Here is a 21027-nt window from a genome sequence, read left to right on the forward strand (position 1 = left end):
TGTGATCTTGCCCCGTATTCTGTCTCTAACAGTAGCTCATAGTAGATGCACTGGCATATGACTAAGAACAGCCAGCATGCAATTCTTGGCATACCCCCCAGCTTCCAGTCATGCAAGATTCAGGGATTTCCTGCTATCTTTTTGCTTCAAAGGTCACTTTCATTGACTTAGCACTCAGTGAATCCACAGCAGGCTGTATGCCTCGGAGCATGGTGGCTGTGTTTATGTTGGCAGAAACCTAGTGAGACTCCTACTCAGCGTTAGAAATAGTCTGCAGCCTAAGGTGATGGCGAGGCAGGCAGCGGGTCCTGTTGGGTTCATGATGCAGCTCCCTGGCGTAGGATTTCTAAACCCAGGACCCAGAGTTCTAAATTTTGTATTGGCTACAATACAAAAGGCTACAAGTTTTTGCAAAACTACCACCCATTGGCTCAAAACACACGTTCTAGCATAAAAGCAATTGCATTTTTGTCTCAGTCATGACAACCATCATAACAGCTACATCTGCTGTAACAGTCATGACTTCTAATGTGGATCCTTGGGTCCAACTTTCAACGCGCTATGATTAACCTGGCAATCAATGAACCTTACTCATTACATTTCTATTTCAAAATGAAGTAAGATATGATCATGTTTTCTAACATATCTCTTCATCTCTCCTTTTTACACTATTAGAACTATTTAATAAGTGATATAAATAGTGCTATTAAATCACATCACAGTGCTGAGTGAGGGTTTGAAGGTTTTTTTCAGTGGATTCAGAACGAGAATGTCAACTTCTATTTTAATTTATCAAAATTTTAGTTTTCATTGTCAGTTTTTAAAGGGAAAACTTGCCTTCCTCTTAGCTCTGTGGAAGTCTTAAAAATTAAAGGCTTTTTCTGATGTTAAGTGTAATGTCTGTCTGCAGCCTGTAAGCACACAAATGTTGTAAGCTCTCCCTGTAAACAACAGCGCACTTGCCTGGCCCCATGCCTCCAAGTAGTAAACTTGTCTTGCTGTTATCTCTTTACCTATCTGGGTTTCCTCTTCTTGGCCACAAACATATACAAATATGCAAGCAGTGCAATCCCAACATGAGATTTCCGAGACATGAATGGCAGTAGAAAAGCCTTGGTCTTCTAGGACATACTTATGCTTTTGTGTAACCCTGCCTATTGCAAAGAGCCCAACAACCACACCAGAGCTGCCACCTGGGCTATCAGCAGACTCAGAGGTGGGAAGGAACTGGATCTCTAATAGCAAGAATGAGCCTGGGCCTTGCACCCTTTTTCCATGGGATGAACAAAGGTACTTTTTTCCATCTAACCCTCTTCTTAGCTTGGCACCAGTGTTTGCTTATTGAAGATTGCTGGTGCTGTCTCTATTTCTAATGTAGATGAAAACGTATCTTGTTCTGTGCCTTGAGTCAACCTTGGTGTCGGATAAGACAACAGTCTAGTTTTCTTCCACTCTTGTTTGTGAAAACTCAGTTTGCAAAGACTTTATGGGAACGACTTGCCTTTTCTCTCTCTGAATCATAGAATCACAGAATAGTTTGGGTTGGAAGGGACCCTAAAGATCATCTAATTCCAACCCCCCTGCCATGGGCAGGGACACCTTCCACTAGACCAGGTTGCTCAAAGCCCCATCCAACCTGGCCTTGAACACTGCCAGGGATGGGGCAGCCACAGCTTCTCTGGGCAACCTGTTCCTGTGCCTCACCATCCTCACAGTAAAGAATTTCTTCCTAATATCTAATCTAAATCTACAGTTTAAAGCCATTACCCCTCGTCCTGTCGCTACAGGCCCTACTAAAAAGTCCCTCCCCATCTTTCCTGTAGGTCCCCTTTAGGTACTGGAAGGCTGCTATAAGGTCTCCCTGGAGCCTTCTCTTCTCCAGGCTGAACAATCCCAACTATCTCAGCCTGTCTTCACAGGAGAGGTGCTCCAGCCCCCGATCATCTTCATGGCCCTGCTCTGGACCTGCTCGTGCAGGTCCATGTCCTTCTTAATCTGGGGGCCCCAGAGCTGAAGGCAGTACTCCAGATGAGGGTCTCATCAGAGCAGAGTACAGGGGCAGAATCCCCTCCCTCGACCTGCAGCTCGGGATGTGGTTGGCTTTCTGGGCTGCGAGTGCACATTGACGGCTCATATTCAGTTTTTCATCCACCAATACCCCCAAGTCCTTGTCCTCAGGGCTGCTCTCAGCTGGCCTCTTGAGGAGGTGCCTGACCAAACTGACCCTTAAACTGTGGCCAGGAATTGTATGGCAGAGTACTGCTGGTCTGACCAGAAGCCTGCCAAGGATCATGCTAACAATTTAACAGTAACAATGGCCTTGGGACACTGGCCAGACTCAGGTGCTAGTGTTGTTTAGCTTCCTAGAATGGACTTTGGTTTTCCAATCCTAAATGCTAATCATTGCCAAGCATGATTTTTTTCTGATGACGGGCTCCTTTAAGGAAAATTTCATTTTTGTTGGAAATCAGAACTTTGCTTGCCAGTGTATCAAGCAGCAGTAAGAAGAACTCGAGGACAAGGGCAAGGACAATTTGGTGGTTCTCTGCGTGGTGTTATGTAAGACTATGAGTAGGAGTTGCAGTGCATCAAAGCAGATTCTTATATCATGAATGACTGAAAGCAGTGCTACAAAATGTCAATTCAGACAAGGATTGGAACCTCCTTCTTGTGATTCTTTCTATAAAGAAACTGGACCTTCTTGCAAATACAATTTTTTTCATGCATGTAGGAATGTTTTATACTCCCAGCTCATGGTGAAAAAAAATGCCCTTTTGATACTGATCAGCAAAGGCACTGCACAGGTCCTCAGGCCACCCTTGAAGTTCTGACTTGTGCAGTTTTGGTCAGATGCTTCTCAAATGGTAACTGCTACCTCATGAATTTTTTCCTCTCTGACCTCGTGGCTCATAATGAGGCTGGATGAACTCGAAGAGGTACATACAAATGAGGATGAAAGAACCAAGTTGCATAATGAGATTGTTCAGGCAATTGAGAAGTCTCCTAAATAACGAAGCTAAAAGCAATGTCATCAGGAAAACATCTGCCTCCCTCTTCTGGGATTTACGCTCCTTTGTTCCACACTTCATGCTCATCCAAGAGAGATGTGCATCATCCTCTACAGGGGATACAGACTCTAAGAACAGCATCTTTCCTGTTAGCACAGCCCAGAGATTTAGCGTAGCTCTAGTTTGATAGTAACAGTGCTGGAACAACAGTACAGTGATAAACAGAGCATGAATCCTACGCTTGTTTGTTTTCCAGGAAATGGAATAATTTCTTAATAAATACTTTTGGGTGGTAATCTTTACAACAGACTTGTAATATTGTCTGTGTTTATCTTCTAGAGGCACCCTTCATTAGGGGGACAGTCTTATACTATTATTTTGATCAATAGCATATTATTTCATTAAAAATCCTGTTTGTGCAGAATTTGCTATGCAAGGTCTGGAGATTGGACAAAAATGAGTGTATGGGACCATTCTATAAAGCATTTCCCAGTAAGGCCATTTTTACAGGAAGGTTTTTGCAAGGTATGGGAGAGAAAGCCATAATTTGGGTCATAATTATTTGTGGCACAAAATCCCCAAATATGCAAACTAATGAGACAGCAATATAGTCTTTACCATGAAAGACTAGTGATTTTTTTGATGAGGAAGAACTGACAAAGTACATCTCTTTGTTTCCAACTCTGTAAAATGACTAAATTAATTCCAGAGATGGTAGAGAACAGGGTCCCCAGATGGTGGTCTGGCAGCCAACAGTGAACCAGGAGACATGGTGATGGTATTAAATAATGACTGTTGTAGTGTCACCAGTTACAGAAGTGAGGAACTGTTTTTAGAGAGAAATTAAATTCAATGTTTTATCTGAAGAAAACATACAGAGCCTTCAGCAAAGGATATCAGAGTTTGCACCTGACATGAACCTGCCATACAACAAACCAGTACAGCAGAGTTTGGCTTGTAACTCCAAAAGGTCTCTTTTTTGCTGAAAAGTGTGAATGTGTTGTAGTGGTTGAGGGGTGGGTGTTAAGACATTACCCTGGATAATATTTAGTGACCATAAAAGACTTTGTTGTTATAGCCCCTCCCTTTCTATCCAGCATATCTGAATTCTTTCAAAACCGCCTCTGTCAGAGAGATACAGAAATGAACTGTCCAAATATCCTTTTCCACAGCCTGAAAATATAAGAATTACTTATGCTAAGGGGAAAGCTCCAGTTTTTGGGTCAAAACCCAAAACCTTCCATTTTTGAAAGGAGGGGGGAAGAACTGGGGAATGGAAGAAACCAAACTGGAGATTGGCACTTGCTCTGTTTCAATGTACCTTGTCGATCTGAAATCCTGATAGTCTACATTTGAGCTTTCCTTTTAGATAAAGGCAATTAGATCCTGGGTGTTTAACTACTAATGTCCCACATGCCGAGATGATAGAGTGCTCTAGAGAAGATGTCGTTGACAATATCAGAATGAGATTACTGGAGGGAGCCAACCTTAGCTGGCCGTGCCTTTCCTGGACTGGAAAACATTCAGTCCTGATGTGACCTGCTGCTCTTGGCTCTTGGCTTCAAACTCTCCTTCAGGCTTGGAGCTGAAAGTTAGATGAGTCACATGGATTGGGAGAAGCATGGAAGATTCTATGAGAACTGGCAACGAGCCAAGCAGGCTGACTTCAGGAACCTCTTTCTACCACAGCAGTTTGCAAGATCTCTCTGCAGGACCACCCTCAATTCTAGCCACAAATTTAAGGATATTTAAATGTGGCAGAGGAGATCTTCAGAAATCCTTGTTCAAATACTCACTTTACCATCACTTTTTCTAAAAAGAGACATTCTGCACCTACAGACAGCAAGCATGTCTGTACTAACTGGGACTGCATTCGTGTCAGATGTCATAAGTTAAACAGAGCAAAATTTCTTAGCTGGTTAGACAAAAGCATAGCTCACTAAAATGATTCTTTCATAAAGAAATCATTAAGTTTGGTTTCTTCATGGGAACTACAGTGTTTCCAATGAAGCACAACAATTTTGCAAAATCAGTTTTGTCAAAATCCAGTTTTCATTTAAAAAATGTTATGGTGGGGGGAGACTGGCCCATATAATTCATTCCATCCTCAAGTATTTCCATGTACCCTGATAGGGGAGCACTTGGCTACCATACAAAAGGGATAGAGCAGGGCAATTTCTATAGAGAAGATCAACAAAGAAATTACAGGCTTTGAAGGACAACAAAGCATTGCAGTTGAAAGGGTGATAAGCCAGTGACCTAGGGTGCATGACATATATTTAAGATCTTCCTAACCAGCTGTGATAATTAGATAACATTAGATTATCTCTTCTAATTTAGGTGTCTAAAGTTAGACATCTAAATTTAAGTTGGTCATCTTAGTCTGTCTTCACAGAGACTGTGGAGAAAGAGGCATCTCATGAGATGTTATCTACTTCCATTTTCTACTTAGACTAGTTCAAAGAAGTTGCTATTGGACGTGCCTCTTTCTCTCTGTTGTCTGAGAGCGCAGCTTGTCTAGCTGGGTGCTACACAGCCAGCCTTTAGGTATGTAAAGGTATTGGAAGAAATTCCATTCTGTGCTGCATTTTGTTGGCTGAATTTCAGTACAAGTAGCAGCTCTCAAGCCACCCTTTCCCTTTGCAGTAACAAGTATTCTCCACCGTCTCTCCCGAGCTGGGTTTTTTTTAGCATTGCTGCATATTAAAGCACTTCTGTGCTCAAGTCCCAGGTTGGCCACGTTTTACTTTTGGACGCTACCCAAACACTCTTTGTAGAGCATTCTGAATTCCTTTGGGATGAAACAGGTTACACAAATTTTGAGTTACTGTGCTGTGGAGGAAAGGACAGTAGAACTGACTCATCATGTTGATACTCACAAGGATGTTACTGCAAATGGCCCCAGGAGCTGTTTTGTTCATACTCCTTGCTAAGTTTATCCTTACGCTGCTCAGGTCATCCTAAGATGGAGCATTGCACACAGCCACCAAAGTACCATTAGGAAAGAGCAGTAAGCATTAACTGGTGGATTTCTGAGATAGCTCAGTAAGTCAGCTGCCTAACTTGTGTTTAATTTCAGTGACTTTGAGCAGCACAAGGTCTTTAAAGTCCTCTCAAAACCCCAGTAAAGTGGGTAGTCCTTGAGGACTAGGATCATCATCCCAAGATTCCCATCTTTAACCGTAAATCTGAAATATTTGATTCTTTCATTTAAAGCATCCGATCGTAGGGTCTTGCCATGACTAATTTGTGGTCTTCATTAATGAAAACTTTAGTTCTCACATTATGCAAAGCCTCACATAGGCTCAGAAACGTGGTTTATACTTTAAAAAGCTCAGTAGACATATTGCAGAGAAAAAGAAAACAATCTTCAAAAAAATAGCTCAGTGAAAAGAGTTTGCATTCCAGCACTGTCCTGTCATACTGAGGGACAGGAAGAGAAATTAAGTGTTTATGGGCCACCATGCTTTCCTTGTGCTCTCCTTAATAAAAAATGATCAAAGACAAAAATAAATAGAAGTAACTGTGCACTGTCTCATGCTGCAGACCACAAATGTGACGTGAGGAAAGAATTTTGTGCTCAAAAGAGAAAAAAAAAATGTTCAGGTTAATACGTTTGCAAATTTGAGTCTGTAGTCAGGGAAACCCACCCACCTACCCTTATGCTCTTTGGAGAGCTGGTCACACATACATTAATGCTGGCTGAGATCATTGATTTTATTAAGCAAATCAGTAATGTTACTTCCTCAGTGATACAAATAAATAATAAGACTGGTGTTAGAGAAATAGTTTCTATAGCAACTGAAGTTGCTTAAAGATTTGCTAATTCTTTGCTGTGAGATGTTAGCAGATGTTCTGGATGGTGTGTCATCTCCCTCTTAGCCATGTTTTCCTTACACATTCAAACGATGAATAAGAGGATCGTCCATTAGAAAACTGATTTTCACAGGCACTTTCTGTATTGTTTATTTCGACAAATTCCTTGGATATCCACAGTGTTCATTTTGACTTCCTAGACTTTACAGAGAGAAAGAGACTTGGGAATCTTCATCTGTTGCTTTTCAGAGTGTTACTCAGCATTTCAGAAGAAATTTTGATACTGGATATCTCCCTGATAGCTGCCAGAATCTGCAGTGGAGAGGCTTAAAGTGCATAAGCAGTCTGTCCCTCAAATACTCGGTGTAACTTGCAGTTAGCAGCACACTGGGGACAATTTAAGAGCATCTTATAAAAAGAAATGCGAAAATTCAATAGGCTCCAGTTGCTGTTGAACGTGGCCTGTCATACAGGGTGCAGGAAAGAATTTGTCCTGTCCAAAGTCATAAAACCAATGGGAGCAGTTGTCCAGTCCCTTTTCTAGGGCTTTTTCCCCTTGAAGTATGGCAAGCTGGCATTTCTCCACCTGAGCATCTAGGTCCTGCTGAATTTCAAAGCCTGTTGGTCCTCTGGAAAATCCATGCCTAAACCTCCATACCCAGGGTGAGAGTTTTGGTGCAAATACAGCAGGGATGTTGCACAGGGCTCTTTTGTGGCTCCTTTCAGGACAGTAAACAAGAAGTTGCTGCCTTTCTGGCCAGTATGGCTAGTCATGCTTGCATCTGCCTACCTAGAGAGGGCTTACTGGACTCTGACGTTGCAGAGTGGGGAGTAAGTGTACTTCATAAAGGAGGAGCTATCAGATGGCACACAATAAATATAGACTAATGTTAAAAGCAATTTTTAACCCCTCTGTACTGTATTCTCTTTCCCTGCCATAAGCAGGGACATCTTCAACCAGATCAGGTTGCTCAGAGCCCCGTCCAACCTGACCTGGAATGTTTCCAGGGATGGGGCATCGACCACCTCTCTGGGCAACATGTGCCAGTGTTTCACCACCCTCATCGTAAAAAATTTCTTCTTTATATCTAGTCTGAATCCACCCTCTTTTAGTTTAAAACCATTACCCCTTGTCCTATCGCTACAGGCCCTACTAAAAAGTCTGTCCCCATTGTGGTCCTTTTCTAAAAGCAAGCACAGAGAACGTGAAGCAAGCATAAGAGCCAACCCTTTTCCCTTTTTGAGACCAGCGGGCTTACGAAGCGAGAGTTTCTCATGATGGACAAATAAAGGAGCACAATGCACGTGCTTATCATTGTCTCCTTGCTGACAGATGTACTTGAACTGGAAAATCGTAATAATAAAAAATTCAAGGCCCTTCCAGGAGAGCCTGGCTGCCCGCACTGCAACTGCCATGAAAAGAACTTTTCATGACAGGAGCCACAGTTCTCAAATGGAGCATGTTTTATCCAGTATCAATTTCTAGTTTAAAGCAGGAGTGTCCCCTACCTCAGATTTCAGTGGCAAAGGAGGAAAGTCTGAATGGGAGGTATGTAAGGTGATGCTGCCTCGGCACTGCTTACGGTCCCAGAGAGGCTCAGGTCTCTCACACAGTGCAGCTATTTAGAGCCCTCTCACCTGCCTGCAGCCCAGAGGTTGCTAATAGTTCCATTACTCATTCCCTGAGCTTCTCCCAGTGCCCTATCACATTTATGTGAGAGAAAAGAGTACTCAGGGCCCTTTTAGATTTTATTTGCAAAGCTTTAATGCAGCCTAGAGTCATACAAAGTGCTGAAAGTGTATAGATATGGAGCAGTCTGAATATTACCCAGTTTTTCGAAACTGCACACTTACCCTGATATTACTGGACAATTATGGAAAGTTTGCAATTATTTCCTGCCTTTTGACTCTACGGGTCACTAGCTGTCATTGTGTGCTGGTTTCCTGCAAAGCAACTCAGTGGAGAGAAACATTTCCAAAGCACAAAAACATGGCTATGAAACCACACTGTAAAGCATTCAGTCCATGTGGTCCTGCAAGCAGGTTTTTTCTCGTCTCTTGGTCACCTACAGTTGAAGTGGGTGCTTGGTGGTGTCCCTTTAACTGATGTTCCCTTTGCAGTCAGATTTGCTGTATTGCAACATGGCAGTTGCAATATCCATTGCAAAAGAGCATCTCCTTCGCTTTGAGAAGCTCATCGGTAAATACACCACTGAAAATTTGTCCTGCCAATAGTCCAAAATGCATATAGATATATAGATAGATATGTATATAGGTATACATATTAAGAAGCCCCTTGAATTTTGAATACAGTTTATTCTTGGTGACTCCACATTTCTGAGTGTATGGACCTTGAGAAGGGTGTGATCCTGTTTGCTGTTACTGTGATTCATTTCTCTTACGATACTTTTGTCTCTGCACGAGAGTATCTAGCTACATTGTCCTGGTAAAAGATGTATATATCATCCTATGTTGTGGAAATATTTTTATCCATTTTTAATCACCCTTTAACTTGCAGGTACGGCATGAATTGTCTGATCCAGTTTGAAGATTTTGCCAATGCTAACGCTTTTCGTCTCCTCAATAAATACCGCAACAGATACTGTACATTCAATGATGATATTCAGGGTAAGTACTGTTAGGAAAATGCAAATTTAACCTTCACCTTGTCATGAGGAAAGGTGATTAAGATCACAAGAGTGTTTATTATACAATACTCAGATGTGTGATAAATTTTAGAGTTTACACATAAACATTTAAAAATATAAACAAAAGCACAGCAATTTAAGTTGAAAAGTGAGTCTCCATTGTTTTTAGGAATTTAGCTGTTCACTGCAGAAGTGTTGTTCAGGAGAGAAAATGGATCATGTGCTTGAGATTATTAAGGTAATTTAGAGAGTTCCATTAATTTTCTGTAATTTAGCTAAAACAGTGATGACGTTTTAACAGTTATGCAAGGCTTTCAGTTTCCATGAGCCAGGTGGTCATTAGCTGATCCTGGCATTGTCCCTCAATTGTTATCCTTGTTATTACATGCATAGACGAAAAGGTAGACCAGCTTCTTTCCTTTCCGTGGATGCTAACTCCACAGTAATCTGAGAACAGATACGTTCTCCCCTGGAGTGGTTAACATAACTCTTCCAGCGCCAAAGAGAAATGACAGCAGCAAAGCTGGGGCTATAACCAGCATTGCTCCCAGGCCCTGTGAGCCTCAGCAGCCAGCAGAATTGCTCAAATGCGCAAAGGGATGCAAGCTGCTTATTGGTGGCATCCTGGTCTGGTGCTGACTTTTCTTTAAACCATTGGAAGGGCTGTTTGCGCACTCAGCAGGGACAGGATCTTCCCAAGTGATTGCAAATAACCAGTTCTTCTCCTGTGAGTCCCTTCATCTTTTCTTCTTTTGTCTAGTCCTGCCTGCAACATGCAGAAATTTCCAAGGTTTGTTGATTTAATTATTTGCAGTCAGTTGGGCTTATCCTCACTTGTATTTGAAAGAGACCGAAGGAAACACCAGTACCATTTTTCACACAATGCTGGTTCTTCTGTGAGCAGATTTTCCAGCACTATTTCTGCATTCTTCCATCTAGCAATATTTGGGAGTATTTGTAACAGCTTGTTCATATCTGTCATGACACAAGAAGGAGTAAGACCCTGGCTTGTGGGAATACAGTTGGTGTAATGAGATGCATGGTCCTGCTCAAAGACACTTTCATGAAGAGCGTTTAGAAGCAGAAGAGCTTAAGGCATTTCAGAGAAGGTGAAATATTTATTCGTGTAGAAGACGACTCATTAGGTGTTCTTGCCACCCACAAAAGCTTTCAGTGGAGAGAGGAGCACAGAAAAAGAGAACACAGGAGACAGATACATCTTTGAATTGAAGTCTTAAATGGAGGAACCAAGAACTCAAACTTTTCTGGAGATGGACAGATGAAGCCCATAATAAGAAACTGGTAATGTAGAGATTTATTTTGGATTAGTTGCTCTCTCTGCAAGTGGAAGGGGACTCAGCAGTTAAAAGGAAAAGAGGCCAGGCAAAGTGGCAGATCTGTAGGCCTGGATATAGGTTTTCTTGGGGGAACTAGAGTGAACTGGAAAGGTTTCTTGGTGAGTGGGAATGGTTTCTTAGATTGACAGAGAGAAGAAAAAGAAGATACTAAAGCGAAACTGAAGATTCTGAGTGGGAAGCAGGAGACTATATTTTTTATACTTTCTTTTTGGCCATAGGTCATAGCTGAATGCCTCAGACAATTCCTGGAAATTACTCCCCCGGAGGGGCAAACCACATCCAGGAGGATGCTGTAAAACAGCATTGCCATAAGATGGACTTTGTCTGCTTCTCCCCAGTTAGATGTCTGTCATGGTGCATGGGAGATGTCAAGTCCCCTGAAAATTCTCTGGAGTCCCACCTGTTAAAACAGTAGGATTTTATCTCTTACTAGTAAAACTCCCTTGTATTCTCAAATAAAGCAGCTAGCTGGCATTGGTTTCGCAGTAGCAGATAAGGTAAGAAATCCTGCTGATCTTTTGCACAGACAAGCGATGAGTCAAGGGAAGCAAGCCACTGTTCCAGGTCTTTTTATGTAGCTGTCAGAAAGAAAAGGGGATTCCAAGCCAGGGTTGTAGTCAGGAATGAGTTTTGAGGGCCTTTGGGAAGCTGAAGTAACTTGGATTTGCTCAGATAACTCTGTCTTGGAGTCATGCCAGAGATTAATGGAGTTGAAGCTGGGATGAGTAGTCTGATTTACTCACCCTAATGTACTCCTCTGTATCCCCAGATGATATAAGAAAGGTAGGGATTGCCATTTTCTCACTTACACCCTCCCGTTCTTTGGGTTTGCCTCAGGCCATCTCTTTTCTAACATGCTGGTGTTTCATGGCTCGACTACTTAAAAAAGTGGGAGACTTCAATGCAAATTGTGTTTTAAATGATTAATGAGAATTACACAAAGCCTTGTTTAAGCAGGCCTTGTTCATTTTACTCAAGTCAGGCAGGAACAGACCTCCTGAAGCCTGAATTATCCCAGCTTCTGAGCTGGCATTTTTTTAAGTATATTGATTTAAAAACACATCTTAGGCACAAGCAGTGCAAGTTAGATGAGGCCTGAGCTGTACTAATTTAAACTCATTGCCCATTGGTTAGTGGGACTCTGAATGCAATGTGCCTACACACACACACACAGACGAGATGTGGGAAAAGTATAAATTGCTCCACTTAATCTCCCTTAGGCCTCCCTCTTGCTGCCCCAGGGCCTACATGAACAGAAAGCAGTTTAAAATATTAACGCCTAATTTTTTTTTTTTTTGTCACACAAATTACTATATTGCCAAATCCATCCTAACCCCGCAGAATTAATGTGACTCAGACCTCTTCCAGTTCGAACCAGCCTGCTGATGCTGAATGGGATGCCTGCCAGGTACCGCAAACTGGGATGAGGTGATTGCTCTTATTTTGAAAGCCATTAGCCTGGGAGCTAGCAGGAGCTGGCTCGTAGTGCCCGCGCGTGGGAGCTCCCCATTAAGGGAGTGCTTCTTCTTCCTCTATGGGGGTGATGACATCAGTCCTTTCCCAGCTCTGTCTGGGTTCATGCAAGGGGCAACAGCTTCAATTTCAGCTCTATGGGAGAAAATTGTCACGTCTTCCTTTTTTGCAGTAAAATACCAGGACAGGCGGTGAAGCATATATGAAATTGGAGGGTAATGGGAATACTTTAGATCCTGCTCTTCCTCGTCCTGCTCTAACTTTGCTCCACTGAACTGTGCACAGTGATAAACAGAAAGTAGACAACTGAAAAGTCTTACAAACCTGTCAAGTCTTGCGAATCCCTGAGACAGGCATCTCTGGCTTCCTGCTTCATACAAGAAAATATATAAAATCACTGAAGAGGTTAGTTTGGAAGGGACCTCTGGACATCACCCAGCCCTCACTTGGATATTCGCAATCTCTTTGTGCTACCCGTTTCAAAGTTTTCTCATCTTTCTTGTGCGTTTTTTTCCCTTAATAGCTAACTGGAATTTCTCTAGATGCAACTTGTGTTCATTGCCTCTCATCCTTTTGCTATGCACCTCTGAGAAGAATCTGGCTTCTTTACAAACACTCAGTAAGTAGTTGTAGACAGAAATTAGATGCCCTCTTAGTCTTCTCCAGCCTATTTAAACCCAGGTCCTTCAGTCCTCTTTGTACATCCTGGTCATATTTATGGCCCTCTTCTGGACTTGCTCCAGTTCATCAATATATTCCTTGTGCTGAGAGCCCCAAACTGGAGATGCTAGTCTAGAGATGACCTCAAAAGTGCTGAAATAGAAAGAAATGATCACTTTCCTTGACCTGCTGCCTAGACTTCTGTTGACGCATTCTAGCAGGCTGTTGGCCTTCTGCACCACGAGGGCGCATTGCTGGCTCATCTTCAACTTGTTGTCCACCATTACCCCCAAGTCTTATGCAAAGCTGCAGGACTTTGCATTTGCCTTTGCTGACCTTCATGAGGTTTCCCTGAGCCCATTTCTCCAGCCTGCTGAGATCCCTGTGAATGACAGTCATACCCACCAGTGGATCAATCACTATCCCCAATTTGTAATCATCCATGAACTTGCTGGGAGTGCACTCTGTTGGCCTCTTGGTACCACTTTGTACCACTGACCACAAGCCTTTGAGCCTAGCAGCCTAGCCACTTTTTCACCCACTTGATAGTCCACTTGTTCAGTCTGTATCTCTCCAGTTTGGCTACAAGGATGCTTTGGGAGATTATTTCAAAGGCCTCATGCAGGTCAAGGAAAGCAACAACTGCGACCCTTCTCCCTGTCCACATAGCCAGTTGTCTCATCAAGGAAGGCAGCTGAGTTGGTCAGGCATGATTTGCCTTGGGAGAGCCATACTGTTCTCAATCACCTTCATGTTCCTAGATGTACCTTCCAGAAGATCTGCTTTGTAATCCCCAAGGTTAGGCTGACTGAGCTAAAATTCCCTGGATCCTTATTCTGGGCCTTCTTGAAGATGGGTGTGACATTTGTCTTTTTTCGGGAATTAGGAATCTCCCCAGTTACCAAAACCTTTCAGAGAATGACTTTGTAATGCCATTGGCCACGTACCTCAGCATCCTTAGGTGTATCTCATTAGGTCTCATGGACTTAGTCTGTTGAATAATCCCTGCTAAATAGGCAGGAGTCCATAGAAACCCTGTAAATTTGCACACCTAAGGTTCTTAGCATGGGACTAGGGCTCTGTGTGCACGTGCCTCACTGTCTTTGTGGTAAAGAGCCTGTCTAATTCCAACACAGCCTTCAAAGATGTGCACTGAGTAACCAAAGAATCAGCAGGAGTTTGTGCCTGGGCTAAGCAAAAGTGGGATCAAATGCATCAACCTGTGACTGGAATTGGTTGACTCAGCTTATGGTGCAACAGAGATCCTTCAGTATCATAGTTCAGTTATCTGATCAGACATAACAAAAACGTTCCTTGCTACGAGAGTGGTTGAACACTGGGACAAGTTGTGCAGAAAGGCTTTGGGACTTTTATCTTTTGAGAAGGCCCTAAGCAATTTAATCTACTTTTGAAGGTAGCCCTGCTTTAAGCACATACTGGATTAGATGACCTCCAGGGATCTTTTCCAACCTTATTTTTTTTATGAAAAGTTCATTCTCCTGGTTGATCAGTGTGTTACCCTCCATATTCACGTATCAAACATCAATTCTTCTTAGGCTTAGATTGCTTACTCAGTACTGAACAGCAGAAGTTGTTCTGCAAGTTTAGTCAGAGTTGCAGAAAAATGAAGAAATCTCTAATGTGTTATTTAATTAATTGTATCTGATCATGTCATTCAAAAGCCTTTCACACATATGGGCAGGGCAGAGAGAATAGTGCACAGAAGCATAAAGCCTACTACCTCTTGGCTCTGGGCATCTGTAGCAGTCTTTTAAAACTAGACCTGATGTAAGTGTAACATTGATAACATCTCAAGGAACCACCAGTCTGAGTGTTTCAGATATATCTATATCCAGTTTGAGACGCTGTGAACAGACAGGATTTCTAAAATAGGCTGAACCGCTACACCATGCAAATGAGACTTCTTCAAGGCCCCTCAAGATGGGAAACCCCATATCAATAGCTACATTAAAAACACTCAGCCTTTTGTATTTCCATAGTCCCTCCACAACTACAGTAGTCTACAGGCAATGGACAGGGGTCATCACTTTCGCAGAACCTCTCCGGGTCTTTCCCCAGTCGTTAGAGCAATGATTCCCCTTTGTTGTTAGATGTGTGACTGCTGATGAGCGTCAAAATATCTCTTGACCCACCAGCCACCTTTTCTCATTATCTTAGCAGATAACCTTTCCCTAACCTTTCCGGCACACTTCAGGAAGCAGTGTCTCAGCCTGGAGCAACACTGCTCCCAGACCTCCGCGGAGGTTGGGAACAGGCTGTCCAGAGCAGCTTCAAACATTTGGGCAAGTTAGAAATCGACCATGTGCAAACGTGGCCTATTTTGCGGGCACCTTTCCATGTGCTGTGTGAAACAAGCGCAGCTAGTTTTTGGCTCGGCATTGACTAATTTCAGCAGATTAAAATGGTACAGTATCTTACTTTGTTGTTTCAGCTGGCGTGGAAAATGCATCAGTAATTATCACAGGAAACTAAGGAGGGGGGGAAGCACAATAGGAAGGGAGCGCTGGACGATACCCTGCTGCAGAACAAAGCAGGCTATGTCCTGCCAGGCAGCTCCTGAGCAGCACGCTTTCCGTGTGGGGATTTACCCAGCCTGACGATAGATGTGGAGATGTTCTCAGTCCTGTAGGTGTTCGCCATTACCAGGCCCCCTCAGACCTGCTGTGCCCTGCAGCAGAAGAGGCTCCTGCATTTTCCCTTGATGCTACTGCATTAACTGTTTAAGAGCCAGCTCCTAGACTTGTGTCTAAATCACACATTGCTAAACAAGCCAGGTCAGAACAGTATGGACTCCTGGGTGTAAATGGGCTTCGGTATCTTAGGCTTAGTGGTGCAGGGCCCTAAAGATCTGGCCCGTATCTTCTGTCATTTTGGGGATTGTAACATGTTTCCCTTTCCTCTCCTGCTTTTCTTGTTCGCTGTTTTTCTTGTCACTGGATGCCATTGCAAACTCCTCCTTTGCAGTAAAGAACAGCATACGTCACCTCTGTGTTAAGCTGTCTATGGCCTTTAAGTCCAGGCTAAGGAGGCAAAATGAACAGAACAGGACTGTGCCCTGACCTGGTTTAGCCTGTTGGTATGAAACAGCATCCACGGGGTCTCCACTGCTGCGATGGGGATGGGGATGCTTTCTTGTGAAGTGCTGCCAGCCGCCTGGTAGCCTCTGCCTTTGTGGACGAGGGGTTCGGTCTGCCCGTTGGCACAGCCTGTGCGCTGGCTGGCACTCTGCGCAGGCACGAGGGAGGGCAATGCTACAGGCCAGCGCTGTGACGTATTTTTAAGATGCTGCCCTGTATAGTCCAAGCACTTTGCAGTGGAAGGATTAAAAACGGGCACCTAGAGATGACCTACGTTAGGCATCTACTTTAAGGTGACCATTGTGTCTCTGTTGTCAGACAGCTCTTCACCATACCACCGCCTCTTCTGGGTCACTAGTGTCCCTAAGTCTGCTAGTGGAGAAGGCAAGTTCCTTTCCTGAGCAGTGATGCTTTGTGTTTTAGTGCTGTTCCTGTTGACTTGCTCCACACCATTTCTAGGTTTATTTTCTTAACGTCTTACAGAGGCCCTTTGGGGGAAGGCTAACACTAGCCCGCAGCCATGGAGGTGAAGACCTTGAGCTGCAAACACTTGAGCAGCGTTTTGCTTCAGCTTTGTTGTGTTTGACTTTTGATTATGTATTTGGAGCAGATCTGATCAAGCTCCACTGCTTTCCAGTAACAGGCGGAACTGCTGCAGGGAGTTAATGTGAACCAGGATTTGGAAAAGCCCTATGCTTCCTCTGCGTCCATAAATTTAGATATATTTTCTTGGCTGCCCTTTGCTGGAGCTGTTAAACTGGTGTTTGCTGGTCCCTGGGCTCTCATCTTGGCATGGTTTTGATGGGGCAAAGTGCAAGCAGGTGGGGCAAGGGTAAAAAATAAAAGATCAGGCTGAATTAGACCCTCTCTTCCACCAGTGTGCTGTAGAGAAGGGGGAATCACCCACACGGTACTGTATGCAGAAACAGGCAGCGGTGTGGCTGCGTGCTCCCGTCGCTGCTGCTATCAGAAGGATTTGGCGTGGTGGTGATGCTCAGCTCCTCTCAGCCAGCGCCCGAGCCAGGTGACAGGGCAGTGCCAGCCCTCAGCATGGGGGGACTCCTGCTCCCAAGCACCCGCAGGGTCCCCGCTTCTCCCCACGTCCCTCGCTTAGCCACGGGGTGCTGTCACCCGCGGCACAGCCTTGACGTCGGCACTGGGCAGCACTTTCCCTGTTGCAGTCGTGCCAGCGCTGCCCGCAGCTCCGTGTGCGAAGCCGCTCACCCCTCTGTCCGCTCTCCCCACTCTGGAGGAAGGATAAGGTCCCCAGGCGTGGGTGCCTCTGGGCTGCAGCCTTTTCCATCTGTGCAGTGTCTTGAAGCTGTGGAGCAGGTCCAGATCCTTGCCCCTGGGTTTTGCTCCAGCGTAGCTCCACTGACATCTACTGGGGCTTGTTCTTACTTACACTACTGCAAGTGGAACGTCAGCCTCAGAGGGGTTTTCCTTAATGTTTTACAATATTCTGAATGTGCCTGAGCGTCAGAGATTAATTCCTACAGGGATGGCCATTTTCCTGAGTGTACCTTAGTTTTAAATGCCTCTTTTCTTTGCTGTTCCTGTTGCTCTGGACTCCCCAGAGAGGCTCCTGAGGTCTGTTTGCTATTTTGTGATATTATATTGAGCGTTCACTTTGAGTCTTGGACAGACGGGATGATTTGCCAGCATTTTCCTTTCTTCTCCCTGCACTCCTCCATATCTCACCTCAGATATAGACCAGCCAAGCTGGCTCTTGCTAATTACTTAAGGAAGTAGTTATCTGCAATAGCAGCATTTAATCTCTTTGGAAAACAGATAGACCAACGTGTTGAAGGGTGGTTGTTTTTTCTTGCCACAACTCATGGTGAGGGGTTCCCCCCCCATCTCATTTTGTGGTCTTTTCAGAATTGAAGCACAATGATTAGCCAATTCCTTACACGAACCAGCTGTGAACTCTCCTCCAGAGAGTAGCTCTATTGTTCCATGCTCAGAAATTGTAATTATCAAAGAAAAATATTGAGCTGAGGCCAAGGTACGGTAACTTTGTTACTTGAGTAATGGGAGTGAGATGCAGTTTGGGAGATGTAGAGGGATTAGAAACACATTGGAGAGAGAGGAGGAGGATTAGGAATGGCAGAGCTGAACAGAGTCCTGCTGTTAGTCAGAGCTGCAGTGCAAGTGCGGGGGGATGAGTAACGGCACACCCAGTCCCACAGGTCTCTGCTCTGCAAAATGCACACTGCTCTGCAGACTGAATCCGTGCACCCTTTCTTTCTGTAGGCCCCACTTCTCAAATTCCTGCTGGTAACTTCTTACAAAGATCTCGAGTCCCTCTGCTGAATGTCCCATGAGCATTTTCCATTTAAATGGGTTTGCAGATACCAGCATTTGTGCCATCAGACTTCTTGACAGTCATAGGGTATAAAGCAATTTTGCCTAGGTCAGGACAAAGAGAAACAAGATATTTCTCCAGTTATATTTCTTTCTTTTAAATACTTTCCAGGCATCTATTGCTGCTGATGCTGTGACCTGACGTTTACACTGTCGCACTGTAACTGTTCCACTGTTGGATTTTTTTTCCTCTGATCAGTTCCCCACTCCCACCCACATGGGGATTTGGGGAATTCTGTGCCAAGTAAGCCTGGGAGATAGCGTGTGACCATGCGTGAGCATATGCGTAGGTGTTCCTATTCCACTGCGTGTCACAAGCTTGGCATCTCTGACAACTGTGGGACCCTGGTCTCTCCCTACTTCTTTGCAGTTCAAACTGCCAGGGTGGGATCCCTTCATCCACAGTTTAGATGTCTGCAATAGAAGTGTCTACATGTATTCCAGTTATCTTGTCTCTCATCAAAAACTGTGCTGGTAGTGACACTTCTAGGGTGCATTTCATTTGACCCAGTTCAGGTGTCTGCTTTAGCATGAGCAGGATCATAAAAGTTTGTTTAGAGGAGTCCCATCCTTAGCATCTGGCATGGCAGCAAGCCAAGCAGTCCTGCTGATTATAGACATACCGAAATACAGAGCATGAGCATGGGCTAGCTATGTGACACCCATAAAAAGCAAAATCTAAAAACTAGGCAATTATCATAGAATCACAGAATGGTTTGGGTTGGAAGGGACCTTAAAGATCATCTAGTTCCAACCCCCCTGCCCTGGGCAGGGACACCTTCCACTAGACCAGGTTGCTCAAAGCCCCATCCAACCTGGCCTTGAACACTGCCAGGGATGGGGTATCCACAACTTCTCTGGGCAACCTGTGCCAGTGTCTCACCGCCTTTACCGTCACAGTAAAGAACTTCTTCCTTACATCTAATCTAAATCTACCCTCTTTCAGTTTAAAGCCATTACCCCTTGTCCTGTCACTACAGGCCCTACTAAAAAGTCCCTCTCTGGCTTTCTTGTAGGCCCCCTTTAGGTACTAGAATTATCTGGTTTTCCTTCGAATTCCTTGGATGTTCATTATCTTCCTCCATAATTTTTCTAGTCTGATGGCATGGCATTTCCCCCGGTAAATACATTACTTTAAATACAGCTTAAAAAGGCAGAGATTTAGTGCAGGCAAAGCAAGAGGAAATCCTTCATATACATCCCTCAGTTGTCTGAGTTGACATGTTAATACTGAAGCAGCCGAGCACTCAGTGGCTGGTTCCCTCCCCATCAACTCCCTTTTAAACTGACTGAACTCAGATGGTTCTGGGTCTGGAAATAAAATGATACAAACTGTCTTCTGAGGTAATGGAGGGAATTCATCCTGGGTGCTGAAGCGAGTGTCTCAAGTGATTCATTGCAAGAAAGAAGCTTACGAAGCCACCAACCATTATTCTAGTCCATTTTGTGTTTAAGACACAGATGCTTGCAATGCCCTCATGGGTAAGACATGATGCTGCTGCCATTCTGTACTGGCGTGCCTGTGCAGGGACACCGCGACGCTAACGTTTGCTGCAGGATTGTGGCCACTGCCAGCTCTGCTAAACCAGAATCACTCTTCAGTGGCACTAATTATTCATTTTTGGAGAACGAAACTTATCAGAGTTATAAACACAAATTGTTGGTGAACTAATGGTACTGATAAACACTTCTGGTCTGGCCAGTAAAGATTTTGTCAGAGTGGTTTATATAGGTTCCCTAAGCAAAATAAGCCGTGTCAATACAAGTTACTTCTCTGCCAGAGTAACTGTGGTCCCACTAGGTTTTCTGCTTGCATGGAAATAATGAGAGGGTAAATCATTCCCCAATGCCATGATATACCAGTAGATTTCTAGTTTAGCTGTGGCTTTTGCACTAAAGAAACACAGCAGGTAAAGCTGAATTTATTTTCTCGGTCCTTGACAGATGAGGCAGCACCATCTGCTGGTTTCACTGCTCGTGGTCATGCTTTGCTCATGAGCTGCTCTGTTTCCCAACAAGGCTGATGCCTGCAGCACCCCAGGCCCTAAGGACCCTGCAACGGGTCTCACTGAAGCACTGGCTGATTAAATGGGCAGGAAAATAGGAAATGCTGGAAATTTGGTGAAATCAGGTTTATTAGCCTAAAAGGGTTCATCGTCTGCCCCACCCATGACCACCCACACAAGACTTGTTACTTGTGAACTCCCTGATTTCTCACAAAGTTTTTGAAGATGAGAATGGAGAGACCAGCATTAGAGCTGGGGACAGCATCAGAGTTGGGGCACATCCGAACTGGCATCCTTTAAAACACTGAGGAATAAAACTACTGGACTTGATGATCCTTTTGGGTCCCTTCCAATTTGAGATATTCTGATAAAACTGCTTCCTTCATTCCTAGCTCACCTTTAATGCTTGTATCCACATTGCCGAGGTGACCTGAGATGCCACCAGTGCCTGAATCCTCATTAGTCTGTGCCTTACTTGATTTCTTTCCACCATGTTCCTTCACCTGGGATAGGACATTAGGTGACTACTATATGTGATTGATGTGGGGTGAAGGCAGGTTCATTCAGTCTAGACACCTGCCTCCCTTGATGAA

General features: G+C 44.1%; 1 protein-coding gene across 3 annotated transcripts in view; it reads left to right on the top strand.

Moving 5' to 3' along the window:
- The window catches only part of ME3 (malic enzyme 3), a 128474-nt gene that overhangs the window by 101218 nt on the left and 6229 nt on the right, over window positions 1–21027 (top strand). For all 3 annotated transcript variants that reach the window (XM_030043106.2, XM_030043107.2, XM_041118556.1), the window contains exon 7: window positions 9343–9452. In XM_030043106.2, the coding sequence (XP_029898966.1) occupies window positions 9343–9452 (110 nt within the window). The remainder of the gene's footprint in view (window positions 1–9342; window positions 9453–21027) is intronic.

This window comes from Aquila chrysaetos, chromosome 19 (genome assembly GCF_900496995.4).
Source record: "Aquila chrysaetos chrysaetos chromosome 19, bAquChr1.4, whole genome shotgun sequence".
NCBI lineage: Eukaryota > Metazoa > Chordata > Aves > Accipitriformes > Accipitridae > Aquila > Aquila chrysaetos.